At 40.2% G+C, this 11,558-nt stretch overlaps 1 protein-coding gene across 1 annotated transcript in view; it reads left to right on the forward strand.

Moving 5' to 3' along the window:
* The window catches only part of LOC103802391 (metallophosphoesterase MPPED2), a 52,556-nt gene extending 41,044 nt beyond the window's left edge, over positions 1-11,512 (forward strand). Inside the window, exon 3 of the mRNA XM_009074858.1 lies at positions 11,283-11,512. Within this exon, the coding sequence (XP_009073106.1) occupies positions 11,283-11,512 (230 nt within the window). The remainder of the gene's footprint in view (positions 1-11,282) is intronic.
* The last annotated feature ends 46 nt before the right edge of the window (positions 11,513-11,558 follow it).

Consider the following 11,558-nt stretch of genomic DNA (forward strand, 5'->3'; position numbering starts at 1 on the left):
GGCTGTGAATTATAATCCCATGCAATTAGCTGGTGTGGGAAAGACAGGAGGGATTGCCTGAGCCAGGCTGGTCCTGCTGTGCCAGGCACTGGGAGAGGGGGATGGAAGAGCCACTGCTCTGCTGACTGACAGCTCTGGCTCTCTGTGCTCAGATGGCTCTGGCACTGGAGTGAGTTACCAGAGTGTGTACAGTTAGAGTGGAAGCAATACAGCTATTCATAAACAACTGCTTCCGTGCAGCCAGCTGTAAAAACAGTGCTGCTTGCCTGGAAGGTGAGAGGGCAAAACCTTAGCAGAAAGGAGTATAAATAAGAAATAAATTGCTACCTTTATCTAAGTGCCTGAAATAGCTACTCTCTGAATGCTTTGTCTTAATGACCAGCTCTGACTAACTGTAATTGTCACTTTACTCACCAAAACTCACCAAAAAGTCTGCATATTATGCCTTTTTTTTCCAGCAGGTTCCTCATTTCATGTTTTGTTTTCAAGTTTAAAAATTATTGCTCAAATGGGTAAGTCAGGAGAGACCTTACTCTGCAGAAAGCACACTAGATGAAAAACTGCATGCTCCAACAATTAATGATGGTGTTTAATTACAGAGAAATATTTATTCACATATCAGAATTCTCAGTGTACTTCTCTGCATTGAAGTACAGATGCTGCATCATGCAGATTTCGAAGCACCTTGTGAAAACATTACTGTAAATTCACATGCACAACTGTAAGTCTTGGATATCCATTTAACTTGATTTGAAAATATTTCACTGCTTGGGAAGGTCTTACTATGATCCTTCTCGAAGAGCAGAGATGGCTGGAGCAGTGTGTCTGTGTCCTTGTAACAAAGATAGGAAAGATCAGGAGTTTTACCTGCATTTGGTCACAAATAAAGCATCCAGACTCTGTATTGCAAAATGGAGTTTACATTACCTAAAGTGTATTTGGTTCATCTGTTTTGTCCTGCCCTTGGAAGGACAGGTAGGAGGGATTTCAGCAGATAGTTTTATCCACTGAATCTCAAAGACTTGGATTTTTAAAGAACCTCAGTCTGAACTTCAACTAGCTGTCATGAGGTCCTGGGCTGCTGCCACATAAATAATTTGGTAATTGACATTTTGGAAAGCCAATAGAAGAGAGGAGGTGGCAAGAAACAGTAGCAGGGGTGATAACAGGATCTGAGAAATCACTGGCACCAATGTCCATAGTTAGCACCCTGAAACTTTATCAGATTCAAAGCTTCTCTCTCCCCTTTTTAGTGTTTGGGGTTACTATCTGTGCTTAAACTTGGAAGGAAGGTATTTGAGGCTGTGTGCCCTTCTGCTCAGGCAACTCTAGATGGCTAGGAAAAAAAAAACCTGCCCAAGAGGAATTCAGTTCCTTGCAATAACACGATGCAGCTGCAGTGATTTGGTTGTCTCTTTTAGTAGCTAAGAAACCACTTTGTGAGCTTGGTTATTAAAAGGAATTTCCTTACAGGGCTCAGGAGATTCCTGGTATCCAAGTTCATCTTGAAAGACTATAATGGAATGTTTAGGTTTATTTAGAATAATAAATTCAGAACATGGGACTCAGAAAATAATACTGCAGATTCATAAAGACATGCCTAAATATTTTTAGTTGACTGCAATATCTGTTTGCATTCTCTCTGCACTTTCTCTTTGTTTTTTATCCTCCATAGACATTTCAGAAAAGGACCTTGGAGGTGTTTCTGAAACTCAGTCCATAGTGCTGTCACATTGGTATTGGACTGCTCACAGGGCAGAGTTAAGTTCAGGTTGTAGTTTTCTCCTCTTCTGACTTAGAGAAGGAAGAAATAATTCCCACCAAACATCAGCATTGCCACCTGAAAGTCTGTTTAAAACCACCTTTGAATATCAAACTTGCCTCTTATACTTTCATGTTTACAAGTGAAACCACAAACCATGATCACAGGGTAAAATCTCAAAAGCAGCTAATTGCTTTAGCACACTGGAGAATGTTACAGCCTCAGAGTTATTACAATGCTCTCTTCCTGCTCTTAGACAGCAGGTCATGCTTTTAAAACCTTTGGGATATTTAAAAACCATTTTATGTTATTTCTTCTTTCTCCTTTCGGTTTATTTTCCTTATTCTTTGCTATCCCTGTTTGTTAATTTTCCCCCTTATCGTTATGGAAATCTTACATTAGTATTGATAGCTGGTGAATTCTGAACCCCAATATGTTTTGTAGTTTACCAACAATAGACTCCAAAAATCATAGTTTCAAAGGAAGGATTTCAGTTCTGTGTATAAAATTGAGAAGTTATGGAAAATGTGCTGTATCATGGAAATAAAATAGTTACTGAAAGTTTCCTATTTATGCATTTTGAGATTTTTCTGTTCACAAAAAATGCTCTGACTACCTTCCTGGAATACAAGGGGAAAAAAAAGAAAAGGAGACATTTTAGAGGGATTTTTTTCAGAAATACTGACTAAGGTCTTACCAGGCTGTGAGACAGAGGAAGGTGTGTGTCTGCTGCTTTGTCAGACACTTTTCATTTCAAAACAAGAAAAGGAGTAATGCCAGCGAGTTCCAAAAGGAGAGAAACAGGAAAAATGGTTTGGTGGTTGTATGTGTTTCGTGGCTGGTGCATTTCTTTGTTCATGTCAATATAGGTGAGTAGATATTGGCAGGATCCTGGTAGAGTTTGTTCCTCCATTTCTGGGCAGAAAAGGAAATTCTGCTGCTCCTATCAAAGTCCCTGTCAAAAATGTAGAAGAATTTGGGGCAGACTCTAGATCTGGATCCTGCATTCATAATTCTCATTTCCTTCAGTAAGTGATGAAGAATTGACACAAAGTCTTGTTTCTCTTTTAAATAAAGATTTTACTTTGTCTGGAAAATCTTGTCCTTAGCACTCCCTGGCCTTTTGCAGTGTGAAAATACTAAGACATTGTCTGGGATAATTATGATTAGCTTAATTACTTTCTGTATAATTGTTTCTCAAGATGACCTCCTTTTGGATGGCTTTTATTCATTTATTTTAAGGGGGGGAAAAAAAAAGAAAAGACTTAATTGGAATTGTAAATTACAGAGACAAAGAGTATGTTAGGGGAAGTAGGTCCAGCTCTGTTTGTGTCAGGCACTGGCTGTTGGTTTTTATATCCTTAAGATTCATGGAGAAAAATCATTTAAATGGATACAGTCTGTGCTTGCACAAGGTAATATCAACAACCAATATATTATTTCCAAATCTGGTGAGTTTCTTTATGGAGGATTAGGTTATATAGTGTGGGGGACTCCGAAAAGAAAATAGAATTGTGTATTGATGCCTTTAGAAATATTATTTGAGGGCAATAAAATGTTCCCTGAAATTCCCTCCTGAGTGGAGAAAATGGAGTTTGTTTGCAGTAATTGCATTTTCCAGCATTTGCTTTCGCACTTTCCAATATGAGTTAAGCCAATTGGAACCTGTGATTTTGTTTTGCTTATTGGCAAAAGTACCATGTAAATTGATCTGTGATGCATTTATAGGGAATGCTTTGAAAATTTTGAAATAGAGATGGCTTTCTCTTATTAGATTTAGGTAGTATTAGGGTTGATTTTTATATTTTAACCCAGCGTAATAGTAACCAAAACTGTTCCTTTTCAATTTAGTCTAAATTAAGTTCAAGGAGAACATTTCTACTTAGCCCCACTGGCACTGTGAAGGCAGAGTTTATTTTCCTGTTCTCAGCCTTGGTATCTGGAGTTCAAGATCACAGCCATTTGAAACCACACTGAGCTCAAATTGCTCTAAAACTTGTCAGCCCTTAAGATCTCCATCGCAAGAGAAAAATGTAAAATTCTGTTGGGCAAAATAGAGCATTTTTTCTCTGTATTTACAGTGCAAATAATATAGACCTTAAACTCCAGGAGGTTAGATGCAAATGTCACTATGAGTATAAATATGGGGCAATTCTGTTCAGGGGAAACCCTTCAGGTCTGGCAGACAAAAGATGCTCTTGCCTGAAAATCTCATATATTTTCTAAAGTGAGCCCCATTTCCCTTAAAGGATCTGTTTGAAAGGGCACACAGCACCAGCCCAGCTGGGGCACTCCTCTAGGTATTGCTTTGCTGTGGGAAAGAGCAAACTAGCAGGAATTGCTGTTAGTGCACGAAGCACTTGTTAAAATGAAAGGGGCAAATGAGGCTGTTGCCATTTCTAGGAAAGGGAGGTGTTCTGACAATTGGCTAAATCTAAAGGGAAACTTAGAGCTGTCAGCTCTTTGGATTTTAACTTAGGTAATTTTTTTCCCCCCTCTTGAAAGCTCCACTTTTCAGGTTTTATTTTAAAATTAGGTTTTATTTTAAAGCTAATTAAAAGCCTGAAAAGAAAGCCTTTCCAGGGCCTAGCAAGCAATCGGTGCTGCTTTTGTTCCAGATTTCATCATTCTAAAGTCAATTTGGGGGACATTTTACACCTCAACTTGGCAGTGCTGAGAGCTGCAAAACCTGGAGGCTTTTTTTAGTTTGTTTGTTTGTTTGTTTTGAGGTTAGATAAAACTTCAGATTCTGTTTCAAAGCAAAGAAATGTCATGTGTTAATTGTGTAAACTTTAGCGAAGCTTTCCATGTCAGTGTTTCCATAAGAGTAGCCCAGTCAAACTCCAAACAAACCTGGAGATCAAAACCCAACACAAGGTATGTCAGAGTCATGCTCAGCAAGCTGAGGAACACTGAAATGAAACAAAAACTCGTATCCCATACGTGATGCTACGTTTTTCCTTTTGACAGGCAGGAGGAGGATATTAATCACAAACAGTTACATTAGAATAATGTTCTGGTTGAGACATAAAGACATAAAAGCAAGGAATTGTCAGAGCATCATCAGCCCTGTAGTTGAGGAGGTTCTGCAGTGTTTGGCCCAGTGTTGTGCAGAATTGGCTACGTTTACGTACGGAAGAGGATGAGTGGAAACGCTTGGGTTTAGATGCTGCTCCTGCTGCAGCATCAGCCTTCTCCTGGCTGCCCATGGAGGAGAAGCAGCAGCTGTGCCTGTTTTCCCTGGAGAGGACTCTCCTGCAGCACTTTGGCCCTGCACAGAATTACAGGTGCTGAGGTGAGATTCACTCAGGCCTTCCTTGCTTTCATGGGTTTATGGCTCAACCTTGGCATTATTGTAACGTAGTTTTTTGTGTTTAATGTTTCTTAGACTTGGTTTTCCATTGCCAGCATGGAAGAAATCCTAATGCATGAGTTTCAGAGGAGAAGGTAGCAGACTCTGAAGCTGCTGTGTGGCTCGATCCGCAAGTGTGAGTATTAATGCTGGAGCTGTCAGGCCTTGTGAAAATTAATGAAGCCTGACGGTTACAGAGGGAAAGGTCAGAGGCAGAGCTTGCACTTACCTAACATTTCTGTTTTGTTGTGTCTAACAGCATTTTCAACAAAGGGGAGCTTTAATGTACAAGCTTTAGATTTATCACAGGAATTCACGGGTCTCAGCCTTTGCTTCTCCCTGTGCTGCAGTCTGATGTTTTCTTTGCATAAAGGCAAAAATAGTTAAATTTTCATTCCTCTTCTCCTCTTGCTGTGTTGCCCATGTGTGTTTTGCCTTTATTATTCCTTCTTCAAAATTGTCTTTCAGAGGAAAAAAAAGGCATCTGAACTGATAAAATACATTGGGAAGATTTTGAGAGATCTTGTACTTCAGTTCCTTGTACTACTTGAGAAGCATGTTCTGGTTTTGTGCATGTTCTGTCTTTTATTTGCCTGCTTTTTGTTTTGCTTTTTTTTTAAAAAAATTGTTTCATTATGTAGGTTTCTACAGACACAGAGCTAAAATGCAAGGAAATTCATGGGTTGCATTTCCAGCTACTGTGTTGGTTGGCATCAATTTTAGCTGTTCCATTGAGGGTTTTTTCTGAAGGCTGATTTGTTTAGAACAGCCACAATATTTTCACAGTCAGTTGGTCAGTCTCATCCTAGGAAAGATTCTTGTCCTCTCCTACCCAGTTCTGGATCTTGGTACCTAGATTGGATTGTTAGTGAGATAAGTTCAGTTTATCATCTGAAAACTCAAGTCTGTATAAATGTATGAGATAAATCCAGTTTATAATCTGAAAACTCAAGTCTGTATAAATGTATCTACACTGTCTAACTCATTTGCTACTGCCAAAGGAGAAACTGAGGACGTTGAGATAGTCTGTCCTACTTTTAAAAAGCTGAAAGGAGCCTCTCTGCCCCTGTCCTCCTGCCTGTTGGTGGGCAGAGAACCTGCTGCTCCAGTATTTATCCCTGTGTATGTGGTTGGTTCTTGGTGAATGCTCCACGACCAGTTTGGCACTTTTGAAGCATATGCAATGTACCATAAATTTGAGGTGATTCACTTGCACACACCTCTCTCCTGTACAGATTTCCTCCTTTCTGAAGGGGCTAAGATTTGTACTTCAAGGTTTCTCAGCCTGTTTCTCAGCATATGGCCAAAGGGTTTATGAGGCTATGAAACGGACATGAAAAAGCTTCATGTTTCGTGGTCGTGTTGTGTGGTTTGAATAGTTAATGTCTGCATATGCATATTCAGAGCTTCACATCAAAAGGACTTGCATATCATTTGTGTGTAAATACAGGTTTCTACCACTATATGGACAGCTAGTATCACATTATTTCTTATTCCCCTACTTCCCTGTGGGGTTTGCAGGTAACCATAGTGGAAAAATCATGTGATTTTTATTTTTATAGGGACTCAGCTGTTAATGTTCATTGCCAGTCAGACTCTTTTTCATGTCTGGCAGCTCTAAAGAACTTGGGTTGTGTGACTAAATTGGACTGATATAATGCATGCCATTAAAATGGGAATGGTTGTTCAAGGGATTAAGGACTCCTAGGATCCAAGTACTTAAGGTGAACTTAAAAAAAACCCCCACTGAAACACCTACTTATGTAGATTAAAGAAACCCTACAGCCCCCCCAGTAACTTTGCCCCTCGTCCCATGTAATGGATGTATTTAAAGTCAGTCTTGTTCAGCTGATGCTCTGAGTGGTGTAAGTGGTTGCAGTCAGCAATCAAAGTCCTGCCTTGCAGCACTCACAGACCCTCAGCCCTTTTGTGAAACTTCAGTTTTCAGCTGGACCTGTTTGCTGATCCACTGTGCTCTGTGGCCACCAAATCCTTGTGTTGGCAAGGAGGGGTAAAAATGAACACTTGAAGGACAAAGACACTAGGCACTGTACCTTGAGGGTTGACTTGTTAGACAAGAAGTCACAGAAATTTTCTAAAACTCCCAAATGAATGTATTTACTATAAACAATTCTGGGTTTTGATTATTCAAAACAGAATTATTTTTTTTATTACTCAAAACAGAATTATTCACAGTTAACTCTGCCTTTATTTGAGTTAGAGCCATACTGACCTTTTGGCTTCCAGGAGAGAACAACTTGTCTAATTGCAATATTTTCTTCATCAATGATTGCATTGTGCCCTTGCTTCTACTTTTGAGGGCAGATGTTGAAAAACATCTTACTGAAAATAATAGATATATTTTTGAAGATAAACACAACCTTTGTGTTTCTAGACACGTAAGTGTATACAATTTCAAATACTCTAGTGGAAGTGACTTTTCTTCACAGGCTTAGTGCCCTGGTCATTTTTAGTAGTTTAGTAGCAATTTTAACTTTTTGATCTCACCTGTTCAGCATTTAAATATGTTTGATACATTCAGTTGTTATGCTGGGAGTTGATAATTGGAATTTCTGAAGTGCTCATCCCAGCAAACAGATCAAACTTTTTCTAGTTTGGGGAAGGATTCTTCTATCTGTTTTCCAGATTCACAGGATAAATTAGAATGAAGAATGATGGGTGGTGGAAGATTTGAAATTAGACTAAGAAGGACCAAATGTAGCTAACAAAGTGAAGGAAAAGGTGGAAATGCCTTTCAACTTGTGTGTTGTGCTGTACAGGCAGCACTGATGTAGATATGCAGAGATGAATCTGGTCAAGAGGAAACTAAAATACCATAGAATAGGAGATTTTTGCATGGGACTGTTTATGCTTCCATATTAAACACAAGGTCAACAGGTCGTAGACAAAAGGGCAGGTCTGCCAAAAGAAAACACCAAAATATTTGATGAGTAGAGAGGATGGATGCTGAGCTCTGCCACAGAGGGCCTTTCAGGATGGAGAAACCTGAATGTGATGAACAAATAGCTAATCTGATTGCAGGTAATTTATTACTGCTGATTAGTGCTAGATAGTGTTTCCTCAGGGAAGAAATGGATGAGACTTCTCTTGTTGCTGCCCTTCCTTTGCATGGGCCTGGCTCTGTGTTTGCCCTTTGCTGACAGCTGTTGCTCATCTCCAGCTCCCAAGCCAGAAAAGGAGAGCAAACCAGGACTGATGATGAAGGGGGAACTAGGTGGGGAGCAAGGCCAGACCTTGGTGCCCTTCCTGTGGTAAATATTACAGTAGGCACAAATAGAGTTTGGCCTCCAGGGCTGTTTTGACTCGTTTCTTGCTGCTGGTGTTGGTCCTTAGTTTTTGGTGGTGGGGCTGCATGCTGAGGTCCCTGGCAGCAGTGGGGAGAGGCTGTTCTTTCCCAGTGCCTCCTTGGCCCCTCAATCCATTCCTGGCTCTCCAGAACTGACCTAGAGGAGCATCTCCTTAAGTCTTAAGAATGTTGACATCTGTTTTCACACCAACTGCAGGAAACACTGTTTGGTTTTCCTTACTGTTTTTAGGTGCTTATATAAGATGTGTAATGTTACATTTATATGTTTTAATAATTGCTGATGCTACCATTAGTTTGTCTTTGTGTCTGCTGTGTGTCTTCAAAGCAAGCCCTTATTTTCAAAATGTGAAGATAAAAAACCACTGACTTCAAGCAAAAATGTTCCAGGCTTAATTGGACATAATATCAGCAAAATGCACTGGGTTTAAAGTCTATCAAAATAAATGAGAGAAAGTGTAAAGCTTGGACATCTATCCAGTGAGATGAAAAGTTTTCTCTGCTAAAACAGTAAAGCATTGATAACTTGGCAGAAACCTGAATTTAAACTGCTCCATCCTCCTTCTCTGAGAATATTATCACATCTAGCTTGTTTGGGGGGATTGATAGTTATGACAAGTGGATCAAATTTCATGCTGGTGGTATCTTTTATGTTTCCTGGGAGAGGAGAAAATAGCAATTTTATCTTGTGCCCAGGAGTCACAGAGAGCAGGAATTGTAGGTACCTGCCACATGGAGTTTTTAAATAAAAATGAATTGCAAAGCAGCACGTAGCAGAGATGGGGAAGGGGAGGGAAGAGAGGGGAAGGAGTGAGGCATCAACTGTATAGGAGTATTTATTGCAGCTCCTCAGCTTTTATTCTAATGCAGCACTGCAGTGAGTTATGAATATGTACGATCTGCATTTGCTTCAGACAGGAGTTGTCTATTAAAATGTCTATTTGTTTGTGGTTTTTTTTTTTTTTCAGGGGATTTGTAGCTTTTTGGTTTTCTAACCAGAGTTAACTGATTTTGCAAAGATGATGTTTGTATACAGATTTTTGTATAATTCCTGTTTCTGTGCTGTAAATATTGAAAAGGAGATGGTTTTGACTGGTTCCTTGCAAGTCTTATTTGGGGGAAAGTTAATCTGGTCGTATACACTTACAGCTTTACTTTGAAACTTACTTTACGAAAGAACACGAACCCAAACAGTTAGAAAAGCTGAAAGACAAGTTTTAAACTAGCAAAGCCACTTGTGTGTAGGAGAACTGTATTCCCAAGAAATGTCTAACGTCTCGTTCTGCCTTCCTCAGAACAGATGTTTCGAGTCCTAGGACTGGGAGGTGGACCCAGAGTTTCCACACACATTTTGCTGCATTTATGAAAAAACCCCAAGACAAACTCTACAAAAAAAACCCCAGCACAACAAACCCAACCTTTCTTTATGAAAAAAACCCAAGACAAACTCTACAAAAAGAAACCCCAGCACAACAAACCCAACCTTTTCTAAATCATTATTAGGAATAAACACCAAAATTAATGATTTGGTGTGTGACTAGGAAATTAGGGTTATGGTGAAGGCAGGAGAAATTAGCTTTGATCCATAGCAACTTTTCAGTATCTGAAGGAGCTACAAGGAGCCAGAGCGGGACTCTGTGTTAGGAACTGCAGGGACAGGACAAGGGGCAATGGGTTCAAACTGAAGGAGGGAAAGTCTAGGTTGGCTGTGAGGAAAGGGTTTTTTCCTGTGAGGGTGGTGAGACACTGGCCCAGGTTGCCCAGGGAGGCTGTGGCTGCCCCAACCCTGGTGGTGTTCAATCCAGGCTGGATGAGCCTTGAGCAACCTGATCTAGTGAGGAGGTGTCCCTGCCCAGGGCAGGGGTTGGGGCTGGATGATCTCTAAGGTCCTTTCCAACCCTTAAATTCTATGATTCTGTGATTTGTGAGATGTGAATTTTGGCAAGTCACAATAAAGACACACAGTATGGGACTGTATTTTTAAGGGAGCTCAGCACCCAGTATGTTTATTTGGAAGATTTAGCACTGATTGCTGCTTGAAAATCTGTTTATGAACTCCAAAAACCTGTAGGCATGATCCATGTCTCCTTCCAAAGAGTGGAATGAGTTGCCCTGAACTGAGGTGAGCAAACCTGTGTTCTTCACCTCTGACCCCCATGGTAAATGAATTAACCACATTTCCTTTTTCCTACTTTTTGTCTTATTTGGCTATTTCATGGTTTCTTTGACTCATCTACTTCTTACAGAAACGAGATAAACATAATGATAGTAAGAAAGTTAATTGCAAATGAATGGAAGCTTTGGAGAACAGACTAGGTCTGGAATAAATGCCACTAGGGCATAAATTAATCCATATAATGACATAATTTAAAAAAAGAACAGCTCCAGCAGCCTAATTCAGTATCCTCAGGACATAGTTGTGAAGCATATTGCAGTCTCTGCTCTCCAACCCCTGCACACCCAGATATCTCCCTGGGGACTGGGACTGGAGGCTGCTGCCTCTGCCCCAGCCCTGTAGCTTAGGAACTTGTCCCATTTTAGGCTGATCCAAATCAGCAGTGGTGGTTTATGCCCTGTTTGGAGCTGGTTTGTTGCCTCCCAGCTTGTTTTGTCCAGCTCTGCAGTGCAGGGTTTTTGTTAGGACGTGGCTTGGTGTTCCTCTCCCTTTGACTGTGGTTTCATTCAGTGGAAGAGAAGCAGCACTAATAACTTGTGCTCGACATGGAGATGCACAGAGATCTCGGGTGTTTCATTCTGTCACTGCTAGCTGTCTACTTATTGTGCCAGCATTGCTGGTGTGGGAGGAAAATGTGCTAATTAAGTCCTCTTTTTTGTTATTTCAGGAAACCTACCATATGAATATAAAATAGTGATTGCTGGGAATCATGAACTGACATTTGATAAGGAATTCATGGCAGACCTTGTTAAACAAGATTACTACCGCTTTCCCTCTGTGTCCAAATTGAAACCAGAGGACTTTGACAATGTTCAGTCACTCCTGACAAATAGTATTTACTTACAAGATTCAGAGGTAACAGTTAAAGGATTCCGAATATATGGTGCCCCGTGGTAAGTCTCAATTTCAACTTTCTTTGCTGTTTATTGCTTGAACCACAGCA

This window comes from Acanthisitta chloris, unplaced genomic scaffold (genome assembly GCF_000695815.1).
Source record: "Acanthisitta chloris isolate BGI_N310 unplaced genomic scaffold, ASM69581v1 scaffold9715, whole genome shotgun sequence".
Classification (NCBI taxonomy): domain Eukaryota; kingdom Metazoa; phylum Chordata; class Aves; order Passeriformes; family Acanthisittidae; genus Acanthisitta; species Acanthisitta chloris.